General features: G+C 31.7%; 1 protein-coding gene across 1 annotated transcript; it reads left to right on the top strand.

Moving 5' to 3' along the window:
- The first annotated feature begins 1,079 nt into the window (after positions 1 to 1,079).
- On the top strand, positions 1,080 to 20,507 carry LOC139483617 (ladderlectin-like). The gene is made up of 5 exons (XM_071267611.1): positions 1,080 to 1,219; positions 15,628 to 15,768; positions 16,323 to 16,408; positions 17,720 to 17,816; positions 19,394 to 20,507. Exons 1-5 carry the CDS (start codon positions 1,153 to 1,155, stop codon positions 19,615 to 19,617), a joined length of 615 nt encoding a protein of 204 aa, XP_071123712.1. The 5' UTR covers positions 1,080 to 1,152; the 3' UTR covers positions 19,618 to 20,507.
- Positions 20,508 to 20,694: the final 187 nt, after the last annotated feature.

The raw sequence follows: 20,694 nt of genomic DNA on the forward strand, positions 1-20,694 counted from the left end.
TACATCGTTTTAAAATGAATTGGCACTGATGCAAATGTTGTATGCGTACAGGATGTTCCTTTGCAGGATTTCCTTGTCTATTTGAATCAAATGCAGTTTTACGTTGGTACCTAACACTACAGGAAGATAACTCTGTAAAGTCAGCCAAACGTTTTAAATACGTTGTGTTGTGAAAGGAATATTAAGCTTCTCAATGATCAGAATTTGTGTTTGTCAAATTGCTATATAACAAGTGTAATGTTTCTGATAAAATGGTTGGTTCAAAAGTTTTTATATTTTTATATTTTTGTTAAAGTGTCAAAGTACGTACTTTGTCAAAGTTTTTAAAGAATTAAACGAGCCAAATTAATTTTATTGAAAGTGTTGGGTACCACGTTAAGCGATACCAGTTGAAATGGTATGGATAACGAATAAACTATAAAGAAACAAATGTCAATACCCCCATTTAAGATCACATTGGTGAGAATTTGATACATTATTAAATCTTATTAGTAATTCTCTCTTCAGTCTTCTCCGACGTCAAGAACATAATCCATATTTTTAGAACGGAAGTGCTATTTCGACAATGACAATTGTTACAATAACCTTAAATAAGTTTTTAAATTGCAGTTAATAGTTATTAAACTCATTCCCAATGTATTCAAATAAAAAAGAATAATTTAATGATCAAATTTTATTGTTATGGCAAATTACGACACTGTACAAGACTTACGATATCAATGCGCAACTTTATGCGCAGACGGCGCGAAAATTTAATCACCCGATCTACCTTAAGCGATACCAATTGAAATGGTATGGATAACGAATAAACTAGTAAGAAACAAATGACAATACCCCCATTTAAGATCACATTGGTGAAAATTTGATATATTATTAAATCAAACCTTTCAGTATACTTAATTTAGACCTTGTAGAATCTAATTTATTTTAAAATGAGTCATGCTAAAATTATAACTAATAGCACTATAATAATGTCAATAAAATTAAAGTTAATGTCTATTAAAAAAAGACATAACTAACGAATAGGATGAAAATTGTGAATTATAAATTTGATGCAAATGTTTGAATGTACACACAGTTTATAATCAAGTATATCATAATATAAATATATTCATTGTGAACGCATAATGGTTAATATAGTACATTGGATATATGTACCAAGTGTGTGTCTATTTGTGCCACACTAACGCCTATGAAGTAAACAGACTTCCTGAAAGAAGTAAGTATACCTACATTTCCGTTTTTATTACCATTGCAACTTTTCAGGGCCAGTGTATAGAGTGACCACAACTATGAATATATATTTACGTATTTGATATTCAAGACATTGACTCAGCTACCTACAATTGAAGTTGGACAAGAATAGTGGTTATATTCCAATTAATGTTACATCTATAAAAAGATGAATGATCATGATTCTTACAAAATGTCAATTAGGCCGTTAGTTTTCTCGTTTGAATTGTTTTACATTGTCATTTCGGGGCTTTTGATAGCTGACTATGCGGCATGGGCTTTTTTCATTGTTGAAGGCCGTACGTTGAACAATAGTTGTTAATTTCTGTAACATTTTGGTCTCTTGTGGAGAACTGTCTTATTGGCAATCATTCCACATCTTCTTTTTCTTATATATACGACAATATTTACTATAAACATGACAAAGTTAAAACCAAAAAAGGAATTACTATCAATAGTAGGCGGGAGACCTACACAATCCATGCAAACCAAGGAAAAGCAAACATCAGTTTACAGAACAATACACACAGAATTAAAGACTCAGAAACACAAACCACACCAACCAATGCAGGTGGTCTAATGTGACAGTTTTACAAAAACCTTTTCAAACCATCAAAATATCTAGAAAAGTGTAAAATTTCAATTTCTGGCTAAAAAACAAACATCTCGGTATGGAGAACTGTGTCCCATCATGGATAAACTAAAATAATATGCAACGCAATTACATCGAAAATTATGTATCATAATAAGCATGTTTTTTTTAGATGTCACCAATGTAAATCGATTAAAGTTTGTATCGCCCTATATTAGTAATTTTGCTATAGGAGAAAATAATAGAGTTGCTCTAAGATGTCAAGTACGCACCGACAAAGAACCTTATTATGAGGTAAGATCTAACATGACTTTAAAAATAACAATACTCATGTTTACATTGTCATTTCGCAGCTTTTTATAGCTGACTATTCGGTATGGGCTTTGCTCATTGTTGAATGCCGAACGGTGACCTATAGGTGTTAATTTCTTTGTTATGTTGGTCTCTTGTGGAGAGTTGTCTCATTGACAATCATACCACATCTTCTTTCTTTTTATATCATTACAACAAACTACAATTAATAAGAAAAGTTCAGTTAAAATGTAGAATAATAAAAATACCGCATAATTCATAATGGACTGTCCTTTGAAAAACGTCAGAATCAACTGGTCAAACACATTAAATGAATCGAAAACAACTGTCATGTTCATGAATACATACAAGCATTTTATTATGCCACAATGATGGATTATACATGTAGTGGAAGATATTAGCAAGCAAAATCAAGGGAATTTACAAGTATGAAAATCAGCACGAAGCATCATTATTATAAACTTTTTAAGATTTTCATTTTGTCCAGATGGTCACTACCTTTTTCTTAAAAGGCCTTTTTGTCAGATTGAAATACTTATTTGTCTAGAAAACGTTTGTCTTTGACCTTCTTTGAGTACAACATTTTTATTAGGTTTGATCTGAGACTACTATAACACATTTGTTATAGTAGTCTCAGGTTTGAAAAATACCTTTTTTTCATGTGACGTATGTACAAGAAATGAATATTTGATATGTTCTAGGTTTGGCCATGCGTGAAATTGTTACAAAATTCACACACAAGCATTTCAACTATTTATTACATGCTAAGCGCTTTTGAATTTTAATTGATGTTATGAATTTGTTTAATGACATTTTTAAGATATTGACACGTATGCGTTTAACAATTTCGCGCATGCGCAAACTATCTATACATAAAGAACGAATTACACGCACTACATTGGCACTATAATGGAAATCGTAGTTCATCTAACAAATAAGTGTTTGAATTTCTTAAACATATCTTGGTCGTCATTCATGCCTGTAAGCAAATAGGCTCTTCTGTTCGAGTATCATGTGTTACTTCTTTGCTGTCACCGTTTGGAAACACGCCCTTTCAGTTGCAACGATCAACCATTCGATGGATAAGGTATAAAAGGTAGTAAACTTTCTAAATATCAAGCAAACATCAATTATAGCTGTATATAAACCCTTTGGTATTGTCTAAGGAATTTCAGATGGAATAGCCAGATTTGTACGGAGAACATAAGTTTATCGTCAAGTTTGGTGGATTGTTCATTAAAATGGCTTGTTTTGAAATTCTGAGTGACATATTGCGTTTTCAAAAGAAGACCGAGTCCGATGTGAAATAGTTATCAAAAGAAACTCAGCACAATGACAATGATACATAAATTAACAAAGGACTATTCGCAGTTAACGACAATGCGAGCTTCAGATGGATTAAACTGATTGAAAGATTATGTCTTCGTCATATGAATATCAAATACAATCCTTCCCGTTAGGGGTTTAGTATTATACCATCATAAAATATATATGAAGAACATAACCCGTGTCATGCCAACAACTGGATTTAGAATAAATGTTTTTTTTTCCGATGCAAAGACCCTATAAGTGAATCAATATTAAAGCCAAAATATGCAATCTTTAATGACCTGATAACAGTATCGTAACTATATCCCTTCTTAATAAGATTTTTTAAAGGTTTTGTTAGCTTTTGAGGTGAATGTCGACATTTTTGTGCTTTGTAAAGAATATTACCATAACAATTGGATGTAAAATACCTGAATGTATAAAATGTCTGCATGTTGAATTATATTTACAAATGATGTCCTTCTAACGGTGATAACATGTAGTACATATCGTAAATATTTTGACTAGTTTGTGATATCTAAAACCCTGGTGTAATAATTTTTTAGTAATACACAAATTTCTTTCGCTAAAATCTAATACATTGTTAATACGTGAACGAACTTGAGATATATTAACACCATAAGGGAACGTCACCATCTAAAAATGTATAACTAATGATGGGAAATGAAAAATCATCTCTTTTATTATAAATTTTAATATTAAGTTTCCCGTTAAAGGAAAGGGCAGTGTTCATTATTAGTATAAGCTTTATTTGAAATTAGTTCAACAGGATAAATTTCTTTAGTATACATACCGAAAACGTCATTATTGAGAGCCAATATAACATCCAAATATCTAAAAGTATTGTTAAATTTTTGTATCAGATGTTGCTGATTTTAGTCATAATTGGTAACTCATAACGATACAAAAACAGGTCCGCAATATGTGGTGCACAGTTAGTTCGCATTAATGCCGATAACTTGACGATATACTGAATCTCCAAAGCGAACAAAAATGTCATATAATAAAAATTCATGGGCAGTTATAGTATCATATCATGTCCAATTGACATAGTTCTTTTGTTGTTGTTACTAAAAATTGACCTTAAAGAGTTTGAACATATGTATTCGCATTCCGACTTTTTAAATGCCTTTTTAATTAGGTGTGTGAATTTTTTCCTAGTAAGAATATGTCACAAAGTGGTTTATACGGTAGAAAAATCAAAACTTTGAACAGATTCAAAATCAACAATATAAGCATGCAATTCACCAAGCATTTTCAACGAATTTGTGACACTGTAATTAATTCCACTATTTTCATAAGCCTTATTTATACAATTTCTTATCAATTGAGTCTCACTCTGTTATCTTTCGCCCCTCTTTTATCAAGCTTTTGAATGTACCGTGTGAACTAGTAAGTACGATAGATAGACAGTTCAGTAGTGTAACAATGGCTTGAAGACGAATTAAATCTATATTTCTAAGGTGTTTTGTTCAGCTTCGGTCGATATCATGACGATTGATTGATACAGCTCGATTTCCGTCGACCGTATTTTCCGTACAAGTTATCTTTATTCATTGTTGAGTATATAATAAAACTATGGAATAAATTTGCTTTGCTTAGTTGTAAGGTTTTATCAACTTCATTTTATACTAATATAATTAGAAATGAAATCGGCCAAGTGTCAAAGAAACAACAAATTACAAAAAGCACAGTATATCGTAAGGGTCCTTAACACAGCGAGAAAATAAGTTCATATAATTGTCCACTATTAACATCATCACGACAATTCGCAAATATACGTATATCTTCTCAAGAACATATTCCGACTTTGATACTGGAGAGATATCTGTCAGAAATAAAAATTTCTCAAAAAATGCCTACCACTTTCATATTAATGGATTCAATTCAACATTCTTTTAAGCTGACCTAATCATTCTTCAGTGTATATAAAGTGCGAATCCAGCTAGTTCATTTTCGCTATCATATGCGAGTATGTCTATTGTAGAATAATGGATCATGGGAAAACTGTATTTGTTTACGTTTCGAAAATACCAAATAATTGATTTGAAGGCAAGTTTCAACATATTTTCATTGTGATATGTCTTATTAATGTACAAAAACAGCATTAAAGTTCAAATAAGTGTTATAAAAACAACACAATATAGCACATCGATTATTGAAAGCGATCAATTTTAACTATAGATGCAATGAATTATCACTATTAGTGCATTCATTTCTGATGTAGAATTTTCGAAGATGCGAGGAATTTTTATTGTAGATTAGTAAAGTGTGGAACTTATTTTATAAAGAGGGAATAATTATATAGAAATTGTCTGTGAAAAAAGTTCTCCCAGAATATATTTTCTGTGATATAAGTTCCACTGGAACAAATTTTGGCTCCCACTATCAGCTCGCGGCAAGATCTTTAAAAGTAAACATGAGTAGTATACATGTTTTTAAAACAGTTACTTTAAATCAGTAGTCCGCTTAAAATTTAGGATTAATTTTATTTCATTATTTTATTTTTGATCTAATATTGCTTAGACCTACATCGGAATGTGCAAGGCTTTGTCATACTTTAAACGAAATGTCAACAAAATAAATTATACTAAAATCAAGGTAAAAGCAATTAATATATACTTGATGCAACTGGCTTAATAATTTCAAATTGAAACACCCCACATAGTTTTCTGAGACTTAAAAAAAAAAAAGAGAAAGAATCATTTTTATTCGACGAGATCAAGAGGGTTTTCAATATGACGATATTACAAACAACATAGTAAATACGGTGGTATTGGATTATTAAAAGTCAAACTTCGCCAGTATTCCTCACAGACAATCCTTATAACATGTATAGCTGCTCTTTGTTGGGTTGTTGTCTCTTGACATATTCCCCATTTCCATTGTCTATTTGTTTTAAAATTCATCGTATTATGAAAACGAACATTTGTAGTGTACTATAGGTAAGGCTCTCAAACATGAACTAAATCTACTGGGTCAATCGGTCGAACAACTATCAGAGTAACCGGTTAGGCAAAACTGTACAATTTGACAACACTAATATTAAGCCCCTATAAATATATTAGAAAAGTAGTGTGTTTTTTTATCCCTTTTTATCCCATCCTGTTTCGGTTTGAGCAATAGACAGATATCAGAAGATGTGATATGTGACAATGAGACAACTCTCTATCTGAGTCACACTTTATAAAATTAGACAATTATAGGTCAAAATACGTCTTCAACATGTAGTCGTGGCTCACACCGAACAGCAAGGTATTAAGGGCTCCATTGTAAAACCTTTTAAACGGGAAAACCAACGGTTAAATCTATATCAAGATGTACGTAACTAGTGATGAAGTGTCATGGAAGTGGATATATAAAACCAAGGATAAAGATCCCTACGATTTATAAGAAATTAAATGGAGTACATTTGAAATAAATGTTATTTCTATTGGATTTATTAGAGTGTTAAATCAACCTTTCCTCCGCAAGTTAAACTTTATCAAATCGTTCTCTTACTTTATCTATTGTTTGAGCAAGTCGGCTAAATTAAGACTTAATAGAAAAAAATTTTACTAAATTCATATAGTGAAAATGCACCGCATATACAATACTAATGAATCTCTCTACAGTGAAAATGAAAGTATAGTATAATTCTTCGACAGTAAACATCACTAGCATAAAGAAAGCTTCATAGTGGAATTTAGTTCAATATAAAGAAGCTGAATGAGAAAACCTATTCTACGTTATACAACTTTTATAATTGTGTTGAAATGAGTGTTTTTCTGCAACAACATCTAACCTGCTAGTTTTAAATCACCTGCACGATCTGTTCATGAAATGTCCTAAATATTCACCTATTTCGGTATATATTTCACAGCTGGATGGCTTTAGGCGCGATAAAACCCCGTTCGCATCTCTTACATTGTCTTACTAGTATTATTTATTTCTAAACATATACATTTTAACTCATTATCTTCATTTTCTTCAAAAATAAAAAAATAAATCGTATGTTTATTTATCATTCTACATCATATATTTATGGCATATACAGTGAAAATGGTATTTTAGGATTCGCACTTTGCATACACTGATTCTTGATATTATGATTTAAAGATACATCATATGTATGTTGCGCATATTTCTACACATTTAAAGCATTTCGTTATTACAATGTTAATATTTTCAGAACTTCGGGCTTACTGACAAATACTGACAAATAGTTGTATTTTCCTACTTTTTTATTTATAACTAAAATTGTCTTAAATTGCGGTAAAGAAATCAAAGGTTTCCTGGATTTATTCTTGATATCCGTTTTTGAATAGGACTTTTATTTATTGCCTCTTATGGATACTAAATGTAGGATTGAGTTGTTAAAAAACAATGTTTACAATTCGTATGTTGTTGCGGCGTCTATAAGGATCCCCCAATAATGTTTGTGATAAAACCTTAACCATTGGTCATTTACAGTCTTATTTTAGGAAGATCGTGTATACTACCTCTTAATTGCTTTCAACACTTTACAATTCAATTGACGTTTCAAGACGTATACCTTACGTCAAAATCATTCACGATAAATGATATAAGTACCAGTTAGGCATCATAATCTGTCAAACTTTCCAAACCACATGTGTCGCCCCCGTTTGTGTAATGTTAATGTTTTTAGTATATTGTTGTCTGTTCTGAGCTAAGTAGACTGTTGTTTTCTGCATTACATTCGATTAGAATCAAAGGTGGTTGTATTTGCTTTGGTGGATTTTGATTGTCTACTTTGTATTTGCCGTCTTAGTAGTACATAATTTCATTTCTAATTTACTAATTGAAAATTCCTGAACTACTCCCATTCTCCGTTAAAGTATATACATAATGCGAAATAGAAAACCAAATTCAAACGACCAAACACAAAAGCGTTTATTCAAATAAAATAAAATTAAAATCAATTGCATGTTATTTGTGGATGATCCTGAAGCAATAAAAAATGCCAATCTACAACTTTTTAAAGTAAATGTACACATACAAAACTACTGCAAGCTTAGACACCATATTTCTGATTCGAAAGAATAATTCGACATGTCAAATCATAATTCATACACTCTTTAAAAAGGAGGATTAAAAATGACAGGGGTACACACCTATTACCAACGTAGATACAAGTACCATGTCTTATACAGGCATACATCATACTTTACCATCGATATTCCCATCTGAACTAACTGTTCTCTCTTCTTGCTGAATTGTTCCTTTATCCTATGATGCTGACTTAATACTGACACTTCCTAAGATGAAATAAAAGAAGTTAGCAGCCCCTTTTACTTGACTTTCTGCTATCAAGGTGATGTTATTTCACTAAATAATTTAACATTTGGTGACCATATTGAACGATATATTTCAAAGAACCTGAGATAAAAGATACATCAGAAACAGTCTAAGTCTGCCTCATCTTTTGACTTAAATCTAGAAAATAACAAAGAGAGTCGGTTGAAAATAAAACTTGACGACGAAATAATAAATTTCAGCTACCCAATTGTGAACTTTCAATATCTATGTAGCAATATTACTACACAACCTGCACGAATAGTATATACCGCCAAATTGATACGATATTCCCAGGATTGTAATTTCTACCACTATTATGATTTTCTTGCCTTAGGCTTGCTGCTCACAAGGAAGTTTTACTCTTTGTCAATTTTATGGAGGACATCACGAGGTATTGAATATTATCCGTTTGGTATTAGATATTTTGCTAATGTGGAAATATAATCCCGTCCTATTTTAACAAATGTGACAGACCGAATTAGACTTGTTACTGGGTTTGTAATAACATGACTAACACGAGGGGTGATACATCTGGAGCGGGATAAACTAAATCTTCCGGAGCACCTGAGACCACCCAAGTTTTAGCGGCGTGGCTGTTGCTAAGTCTTAATTTTATGTTATGTTATGTGTACGTTTGTTTGTCTGTTTGCCACTCTGTCGTTTATATGTCATGGTCATTTTGTTTTTGAGACGGAATGTCCTTTTGGTATCTTTTGCATTTCTTTTCCAAACGTTAAGTATGTACAGTCTTAATCAATTACAAATCGAAACACGAAATTAGATATAAAGTAGTGTTGTCATTATACACTTGCAATGATCATGACTAGTACTATACATGCTATATACACCATAAAGATGGTACCAATATTGATATAATGTCTAAACAAAATCCCTTTTGTTTTTAATGTGGACAATTCTAATTCCATATGCAACTTAAAATCATTCTATATTATGCTTTAATATTAAAAGAGTCTTTTGCGCAATTTATCAAAACTATTTTAGTAGTTTCACTGCAAATATTTATCAAATGACGTCTTTTTAGTACGGAAACACACCATAGAACCAAAATGTTGCCAATATCTAAGTAAATATACTCTTGGTTCAGTTGTATTTTCAACTTCCATTTCATTGTTCTTAATAACGACAAAACTATTTCCTGAACTTAACAATTGATTGAAACTTAGGTTTCACTTCCATATAGTTGTTTGTACGATACAATCCAGAATTTTTAATAAAGGGTTATAAATATTAGCGTTTAAATTCAACAGGTCGGGACCACTACCTTATATGGAAATGCATGAATTAGCATACTTATGTCCTAGCACATGTAATAGTTTGTTTAAGTGTGACGCAATTTATTTTTACCTGGGTTTTTGACCAATCCACTAAATGAGTAACAATGCATGATGGACTACTACGTGTTTACTATCAATCAAACACGCGTGTTATTTACTGAAGTACAACACATTTTTTCGTGTAATGCGGGATTCACAATTTCGCTTAGTTTTTCATTTTTTGTATCCACATTTATAGTTCGTAATATAAAGTATTCGTTCCATGCTCAGATTAACGAAGAATTGTTTCTATGCGAAGAAATAAGTGTTTGAATTACTCAATATACAGCCATTAATATGTTTGATGATGACACGGAGATGTCAGGTATTCGTCCACCAGACAGCAGCAAAACAACAGTGAAAACACAATTACCCATCAAACAAATAGTTTAGAGTAAGTCGTCGATAATAACCGGTGCTACTATTCATGAGAGCATCAACTTTTGCATCCTGGTAGATAGTTAAAGAAAAACATACGATCCTTGAATTTTGTGTACGTAAAAAGGCGAAGACTTAAGAGTTAGTCAAATATCTGATGAGATCACTAAACTTTCTAAAAAAATTGAAAACAACACATTTAGTAATTTCTTGCGTCCGAAGCGCTTTTCTGGATTTACCTGCATCTATGTTTTAACAAAATTCATTTTATGATAGTGTACCTTCTTATATGATTAAAAAGTAATTTAAATCAAGGAAAAAAATGTGTTTATTCCTTTGTCTTTAGGAAACGAATGTTCATCAATCGGGGCCAAATATAGCCGATTATACGTGATGTTTCTCATCGTTGAAGGCATTACAGATGCCTGTCACTACTTACATCCACTTCATTTGAGCTTAAATGGATAGTTGTCCCATTGGCAATAATACCACATCTCCTTATTTTTGTATACAAACATCTTTCAGAAAGTTCGGTTTTTCAGTATGAAATATTTACTGACGTCTGTAGAACACTAAGTAATATTTTCATATTGAGTATACAGAACATGGACAAAACCTATATCATCCATCATATTTCAACAAAACTGAACAAGACCTTTTTAGATTCTCATCTGACAATGTTAACAAAATAGGTATAATTGATTTTTGACATATTCCAGTACTTAGGACTTTCAAACTGTTCCTTCTGTTTTGAAGGTAGTAAAGCAACTGTAGTTTCTTTTTGTTTTTCCTCCTTGCAAAGTTCGATTTTTTTTCTAATGGAGACATTGGATTTATTTTACAGCTAATTTCCTAATGGTCTATTTGGAGAGTACGCTGACCTGTATTTGTTAATTTCTGTGTCAGGCATTTTGGTCTCTTTTTTTTTTATAAATAAGGCCGTTATTTTTCTCGTTCGAATTGTTTTACATTGTCATTTCGGGGCCTTTTATAGCTGACTATGCGGAATGGGAATGGGCTATGCTCATTGTTGAAGACCGTACGCTGACCTATAGTTGTTAAATTCTGTGTCAGGCGTTTTGGTCTCTTTTGGAGAGTTTCTCATTGGCAATCAAACCACATCTTCTTTTTTATAAGCTATTTACCGTCCCCGTTTTAAAAACACTGATTTTTAGCATATGAAAAATCTAAAAATTCACTGTTTCACGCCGTGAAATTATTGCACAGGTACAATGCATAACAATGAAAAAATCCTGTTCAACTACTTTTTCCAAGGCGAAAAAGAAAGTCGGATCGTGTAGCCCGTAAACAATATGTTTTTAAACTGATCATGCAAATTGAAGAGTATGTAATAAAATTGAGAATGGAAATGGGGAATGTGTCAAAGAGACAACAACCCGACCAAATAAAAAACAACAGCAGAGGGTCACCAACAGGTCTTCACCCGGAGGCGTCCTTCAGCTGGCCCCTAAACAAATATATACTAGTCCAGTGATAATGAACGCCATACTAATTTCCAAATTGTACACAAGAAACTAAAATTAAAATAATACAAGACTAACAAAGGCCAGAGGCTCCTGACATGGGACAGGCGCAAAAATGCGGCGGGGTTAAACATGTTTATGAGATCTCAACCCTCCCCCTATACCTCTAACCAATGTAGTAAAGTAAACGCATAACAATACGCACATTAAAATTCAGTTCAAGAGAAATCCGAGTCTGATGTCAGAAGATGTAACCAAAGAAAATAAACAAAAGGACAATAATACATAAATAACAACAGACTACTCGCAGTTAACTGACATGCCAGCTCCAGACTTCAATTATACTGACTGAAAGATTATGATTTCATCATATGAACATCAGGCACAATCCGTCCCGTTAGGGGTTTAGTATCATACCATCATAACATATATGAGAAGAACATAACCCGTGTCATGCCAACAACTGTTTTTAGAATAAATGTGTTTAGTTCCGATGCAAAGACCTTATCAGTGACTCAATATTAACGCCAAAATATGCAATCTTTAATGACTTGACAACAGTATCGTAATTATATCCCTTCTTAATAAGTCTATTCAAATGTTTTGTAAGTTTCTGAGGTGAATACTGACACCTTTGTGCTTTATAAAGAATATTACCAAAAAAAATTGGATGTGAAATACCTGAACGTATTAGAAGTCTGCATGTTGAGCTATATTTACGAATGATGTCTTTATACCGATGATAAAATTTAGTAAATGTTTTGACTAGTTTGTGATATCGAAAACCCTGGTGTAATAATTTTTCAGTAATACATAAATTTCTCTCGTTAACATCTAAAACATTGTTACATACACGAGCGAATCGTACAAGTTGAGATATATAAACACCATAAGATGGTGACAAGGGAACGTCACCATCTAAAAACGGATAATTAACGATAGGAAATGAAAAATCATCCCTTTTATCATAAATTTTAGTATTCAGCTTTCCATTAGTGATATAGATATCAAGATCGAGAAAAGGGCAGTGGTCATTGTTAGTATTAGCTTTATTTAAAGTAAGTTCAACAGGATAAATTTCATTAATATACATACTGAAGTCGTCATTATTGAGAGCCAAAATGTCATCCAAATATCTAAAAGTATTATTAAATTTGTTTATCAGATGTTGTTTCGATGGGTATTTGCTTATTTTTGTCATAAATTGTAACTCATAACAATACAAAAACAGGTCCGCAATAAGTGGTGCACAGTTAATCCCCATTGGAATTCTGATAATCTGACGATATACGGAATTTCCAAAGCGAACAAAAATGTTATCTAGTAAAAATTCAAGGGCATATATAGTATCAAAGCATGTCCAATTAACATAGTTTTTTTGTTTATTGCTACTAAAAAATGACCTAAAAGAGTTTGAACATATATATTCACATTCTGATTTTTTGAATGCCCATTTAATTAGGTGTGTGAATTTTTTCTTAATGAGAATGTGAGGCAATGTGGTATACAGGGTAGAAAAATCAAAACTTTGAACAGATTCAAAATCACCAATATAAGCATGCAATTTATCAAGTACTTCCAACGAGTTCTTGACACTCCAAAAGTAATTTATTCCACTATTTTCGAAGGCCTTATTTGAACAATTTATTATCAGGTTTTTAATTGTACCAAGTGTGCTGGTAAGAAGAATAGACACTTTAGTAGTTGAACAATGGCTTGAAGACGAAATAAATCTATATTTGTAAGGGGTTTTGTGTAGCTTCGGAAGCCAATACATAGTTGGGACTTTCATTGTATTTGGCTCTGCTTGTAAAGCGGTGGCTAAAAGTTTATGTTTGTTACAGATTTCGTTTTCTGAAAATGGAGTCAGTTGGAATGTTGGTGAATTGGTGATTTCCTTTTTCAGAACCTCAATGTAAAATTTACGTCAAACAATAATAATATTATTAGCAGCTTTATCTGCCGGGACAAAAACAAATTCCTTGGCTAGTTCTTTTAGTTTATGTTTGATACGAGAAATAGGTTTATTGTGGTTATTGTTTATAGTAAAATGTTCTTTAAAATGTTGAATACGTATATCAACTATCTTCATTACTGAATTAAAAAAAGAATCCAAAGATTTTTTGTCAGCTTTTTCCCGTTTTATCCATTTCATACAGTAAGTATGGAGTGAGTCGTGGATGATATTACGACACTCATTCCAATTAATAATTGACGGGGGACGATATTTAGGTCCTTTACTGAGGAATGATTTTAACTCTCGGTCTTGAACGATGTTAAGATCTCCTGTTATAACATGGGAAATGGGTGCATAAATATATTAGGAATTACTGCAATTACATGAAGTAGGTGTATTTTCACTGATATTAACATCTTTACACAAATGACTATAATTAAACACAAATTTCCGGGTAGATTTCTTGTAAATATAACAAATGAGAGGTAGCTCAGTATTGTCAAAATATCCAGGAATTTGTTCTTTAACAGAATGGTCGTTAAATATACCGGCAATATTTACAAAATCAAAGCCTTTATTGACATACTTAATTTAAATAAAATGTTTTTTATGATCTTCAGGGCGATCAATTTTGGGAAATAATTTAGAATAACAATATGCCATAATAATTTGAACAATTTCATACTTAGGACTGCTATATGAAATTGTGTTGCAATCCTCCAAAATTTTATTTAACTTATTAACCGGTAACGAACAGAGTTTTGTTAACAGATAATGTCTGCAGTTGTTTTTTGAAATAGAAATTAGGTCCGAAATATTGGTATGATTGGCCCGAAATTTTCTTTGATTGCGATTTGTTCTACGACCGTGAGAACGTTTTTTACGAACAGTTTTAGAAACTATATCCAAAATGTTAACGGAATTGGTTCTAGATATATTACCAATTCCCATGATATTATCATTTAGACGGAGAGGGTAAACTGTCTGTAATTTTTTAATCCAATTTAATTCAATTATTTTACGTGATCGTACAAACTTTGAATGCGATTCACCAGGCTGCTTATTTATTATATATTTGTTATATATTTTACAATAAACATATTCGCAGAACAAAAACATTAATTTTGAGAGTCCCAGACACTACATTGGTGGACAGTTTTCCCACTAATTCCACGTGTTTTCAAGTTGTAGTCAACTCGTAGAAGCCCACAATTCATTGTAGTTCATTGAGTCGATTGGTCAGTTTTTCAAGGCCGTATTGGCCTTGTGTTTGGGAAATTACTATGCAAATATATTCTGACGTCAGGAAATCTAGAGTTCTCGACCTGTTCAATCGATTGATAAATGAATCTGATCTATTGTATCACATGTTATGTTCTATATAACAACGCAGTTGTATATGATAATCAATCTATATAATTAGGAACACCTATTTAACAAGAAACATCCATTTAGGAAATCTTATTTTAATTCTTACTGCAGTCTGTCTACCTTCGAAATAGCAATTCTGAAGCATATGATTAAATATGAAAATTTGCCGTTTTCGTTTTTGTGTAGTTTTGTGTTTTATTACAACATGTACGTTTACCTTAACAAATGCAATTGATGAAGATGTGATATCTGGAACATTTAATACAAAGGATAGCACGATAATTCCTCAGACCGAAAATACAACCGATGTGTATTCTAAGTCCTTAATTTCATGTGCAGGTATGTGCCTATCAAATCCCCAATGCTGTGTGGCGAGTTATTCCAAAGTAACATCAACATGTCGTATTGATAATTCTGTGCGATGCTGCGATGAAAACGAATTTCATGACGGGTGGACTTATCTTCAACGAAACTCCTATCGTAAGTAAATTTGGAACGTATTCTTTACAATTAACTGTTGGTTTCTTTTTTTACTTTCCAAGCAATGTTTTAAAGTAGTTGAGAGCATCAGCAGGTTTAAACATGTTGAAAAAAAAATAAAAAAAAACTTATTATCGTCTAGATAACAAATCAAAAATTGAGTAATGTAAAACATATTCAAAAGATATAAAATTGTTTGTGTTTTGTTGTTAGATGAATAATCCAATTAAATCTTATCTGTTCGAATTAAAGGGGTAGGTATATTTTAAAAGTGCAGGTATATGTGTTCCATTGTTTTGTAATGCAAAAAAGCCCTTATTTAAATATGTTAGCTGCAGCTAGTATGATAATTGATGCATATGTATTTATTTTTCATCACCAATTGTAATATAGGGACAGTGCCATTAACCACGCTACAACCCACATGAGTACTTATATACCAGGTACTATTGATATAGTCTTTTCTGGTTACTATGAGTGTTAAAATGAAACCTTGCAACAGTGTTAAAAAAACTACCCTTTTATGATCGATTATACGTATTATATATTTTTAGTCACAATGACATGCAGAGGATGCATCAGCTTTAACAATTCCTTGTATTTAATTTCTGAGGAACATCTAGATTGGTCAAAAGCGAAGGTATTTTAACATTTCTAAGTTTGAATATGAACATGTTATTTACAATATAGTATTGGCTAAATATATACATATATATATATATATATATATTACGGATTACAAATGTGTCGAGGATTGTGATTGAATAACAACACAAAGATGTTAGGTTATATTCAGGAAACTGCCGGCATATATAAAACGTTTTTCCCCAAATGGAACCTCCAGAACGCCATAACATGCATAATAACACCTGTTACTATGTGACGTAGTCAAAAACTATACAGAACCCTTTGGAATGTTAGATGCTTACAGAAGGAAAATAATGCCGTGCATCCGTCAATAATAAATGTTTAATACACAATCACGCAAATTACACTTCAATAACTTAACTTTAATACACGATAAAATTATTTTAATAGCAAATTACAAAATCTGTTACGTATGCGAACATAATAGTTTTGGTTTTTTAATATATAAGTTTTAAAAAACAAAGACACACAACACATGAAATATAAAGTCTTCTTTGAAAACATTTACTTAACGGAAAAAAATGCCCAAATAAAAAAGGTGCATTTAAGTGGATAACTGGAAACATTAAGAAAGTTTAACAATAAACATGACATAAATATACATGCAGCAGTGTGAATTTCAACAAATACCTGAATCGGAAAAAACCATATAGACGTGTATAATTCGTAATATATATGTGTAATTCAGGTCTAAGACAGGATATATTGTGTGACATTCCTGGCTCATAGCGTATATCGACTTCGCCTTCGGCTCAGGGGATATACATTATAAGCCGGGAATGTCACAATATATACTCTGTCTGAGACCTGAAAAGTATATGATATTAGAAATAAAAATATATCAAATTTTAAAAATATCTGCATTGCATGAAATTACCATGACACGTTCTGAATGGCAAACACTGTACATGCTGTATTTCAATATCATCGATAGAAAATAAAACATCTCTTTCTTATGTCTAGACTTTGCAGCATTTTACTGCATTGTTTTTTTTTAGGTGGAACAATCAGAACCCTTGAAAACAATTGATTTAGTATCAACATGATCATCGGGAAGTCTATCATATGACGTTTCTTTATATCATTTGATAGTTACACAGTCACATGTTCAAACTATACGGACTTCATATATGTGAACCTTGCACAAAAGCTGCTATCAACAGATTTATTAGGAAGAACAACTTTAATTGATTAAAAAAATTGACCACTCCTTGCTCCTTTTGAGTTATTGCATGACATATGATAAAAGTGGTATGATTTTGAAATGCAATTTAATTTTATATTTGTACTTTCATTTGTTTAGGAAAATTGTGAATGTAGGGGAAGTGAGCTGGCTAAACTTGAAACATTTGAGGAGAATGAGTTTATTAAACGTGAAGTGAAAACCAGGAATACCGGAGGTAAAGTATTATTATATGAATAGATATTATATCATCCTATTAGACTTTGTTAAATTTGTAATGAGTTAAGTGTTATCTTGTTCAAAACTACAGACAAATTTTACACAACATTCCATTGCATACAGGAAAAATGCAACCACTTGAAACTGACCAATCAAATGTGCACTTCTTTTTTACCTGTGTTCAAGCTTTGGTAGCCATATACCCTCCAGTCTAAAGTAATTTGTTATAGTTATCTCTTATTTGTCTCTTTTTAGTGATATCCATTTGAAGTGACTCTATACTGTATATACATCCGGTCATTGTGTTATTATTTTAAGACAATTGTTGTATTTCATTTTTGCTTATTTGCTTTGTCCATATAACTTTTTGTGTTTCTTTGATACATATGACGTGGCTCTGTACGTCACAAGATATACTGAATGGCAATCACCAGTTTCGTTTATGTGGTTAACCACATATCAGCGAGCTATAATCTAGTCCACTAGGATTTGAGTATTTTAAAAACAACGCTTTATAGGTTGCACTTTGTAAATACAGCTGTTTCTCAAAACACGCCTCTTTTGGGGAGATCTTGAATATTCATAGAAAATCAATTTTGTTTACATACTGGTTCCCAGTTATGCTCTCTGTGTTCCTTCTCACAGAGACAAAACTTGGGAATGTTACCAGTAAATATACACGTACATATTATTTACATTGAAATATGTGGTAACCTTTCATTCGAGGTAGGGGTAGTTAAGAAAAATAGTGTTAGTTTAAACTCTGAGAAGTTCAGGGCATAAACACGTTGAAAATATGCCGCACAGCCCTATATTTTGACCTTTGAAAAAAATTGTGGTGCATATGAACTTTCAATCCTAGGATAAGATTTTTTTTCAAAACTGCATAGTAAAAGTGGTACAGTTTTAGCTGTAAAAGGAGTTCCTATAGGAAATTGCATTGCTAATATTTACAGAAATGCAACCTATGACCCTTGCGCTCATACCTGGTTTTTCTTTATCGAGGTAGATGGATAATAGATAGAAAATACTGAACTAAAAGTCACTTTATAAAAATGTCACATTCGAAATGTCTTAACTCCTGATTCTGAGTTAATATACAGAGAAATGAATCAATATAACAGTGATTGTTTTTTCACTTTTTATTAATTTTACTATCAATAACGTATTTCCAAAGTAACAATAACAATAGATATGAAAAAATAAACCAATTTTCAAAAATTCAAATGACATGGTTCCTGATGAGATGAGAACACGAACATATACATAACAGTTCCATTTCGGCAAGACTACAACATGTACAAGTTCCCTTTTGTAAGTTCTACTCTTAGTTAAACTTTACTTAATATGAATAGGTGTACGTGTCTGTTATGTTTATGCTATATCATAGAGACAACGAAAGGAAAACGTACCAAAGAGACAACATACCGACCATAAAGTAGGAACCATCCAAACAGTTTGTGCAATTTTTCATGCAATATTTCAACTATCAGTATTCTAAGATACATAGTAGATAAAACAAACGGTAATGTGACATATGTATTTACACGGTAATTATTATCTTTTTGTTTTCAGTATCTGGATACTGGATCGGAGGATATGATTTTTACAATGATAATGTCATGGAATGGATAGGTCAACCCGACCAATCAATGTCATTTAGTGATTTTCAGCCAGATGAACCTGATGCACCGAATGATCAGTTATGCATGGTGCTGTGGGGAGATTATGATTTTCGATGGGGTGATGCTGATTGTCATGTACAGCTTTCATATATATGTGAATTCATGCAGCGTTAAACAAGTATAATGCCATAATATATTATCAATCAGTTATGTACAATTGTTGTGATGATGTTGTCTGTAATTTCATAAATTAGCAATATACACAAAAAAACTGTCAGTAAACTTTAATTGAGATATGCAAAACTCATGGTTAAATGGATTAAAATAATACGTATTACGTACAAACAATTGTGTTTGTTTCAATACAATCAATATGTTTCTTAAAAATTAAAGCTAGACACCATTATATCTAACAAATTTGTTATCGTTTTTATTGCAGTGAAATAATATTACTACTATCAGACATTGACGGACCGCAATTAAATTGTTAATGACAATATAATCATATTGTTCCTTTATTCAATAACAGCAGACATCAACGAAGATGTGATAACTGGGCTTACCGCACCCAAATAAAAATACATATCTCCAAACACATGTATTGTTCATTATTGTTAAATAACAGCTCCTTTATAGAGCAGTCAGACTCAATCGAAACACGATTCTTCAGAGCACAAAGCCATGACGACCATGCACCTTATTCTTACAGTACTGTAATATGTGAATTAATAATATTTTGTGCAATTTTTTAAAAAAAAAATTCGCCAACTGGTTGTTGTTACGTTGTAGGATTCATATCACTGACGAAAACCAATATACAGAAAATATATTTGAAAGTATATAATTATGTTTATACTGCGCTCGTTCTATTTGAGCAGTCAAAATACGTTGACTGTATATTTCTATGTCATATACGGTCACTGACCTGATATCACTTTTTCTCATGAATATTCAAATATCAGTTGCCGGAACTACTTTTTTTTAGTTATTCATGATGACCTCCTTAACCTTTCTTTGTTACCGATGTAAACAAATGTGTATTGTTCAAAATCACGATAAACGTGATCTGTTTAATAAAATTAATTGTACTAAATCTTGTCTTGGAATGTTTCTTGTATTTAGTTCATATATGTTTCTTTTATCTTATTCTAAATCTATAATTAAAATAAGAATAATAAAATTCGTCTGCTTATGTGCCGTCTGCCTGCTGCAAGCTTAAGCAAAGGCAAAGCAAACATGTCTGAAGGAATT

This window comes from Mytilus edulis, chromosome 7, assembly GCF_963676685.1.
Source record: "Mytilus edulis chromosome 7, xbMytEdul2.2, whole genome shotgun sequence".
NCBI lineage: Eukaryota > Metazoa > Mollusca > Bivalvia > Mytilida > Mytilidae > Mytilus > Mytilus edulis.

What these genes read in the sequence shown, in the direction of transcription:
- LOC139483617 (XM_071267611.1), top strand. Translation starts at nt 1,153, where the DNA reads ATGTACCAAGTGTGTGTCTATTTGTGCCACACTAACGCCTATGAAGTA. An exon ending in TAGATTGGTCAAAAGCGAAG is followed by an intron (nt 16,409 to 17,719) that starts GTATTTTAACAT and finishes TCATTTGTTTAG; the next exon opens with GAAAATTGTGAATGTAGGGG. An exon ending in GAAAACCAGGAATACCGGAG is followed by an intron (nt 17,817 to 19,393) that starts GTAAAGTATTAT and finishes TTTTGTTTTCAG; the next exon opens with TATCTGGATACTGGATCGGA.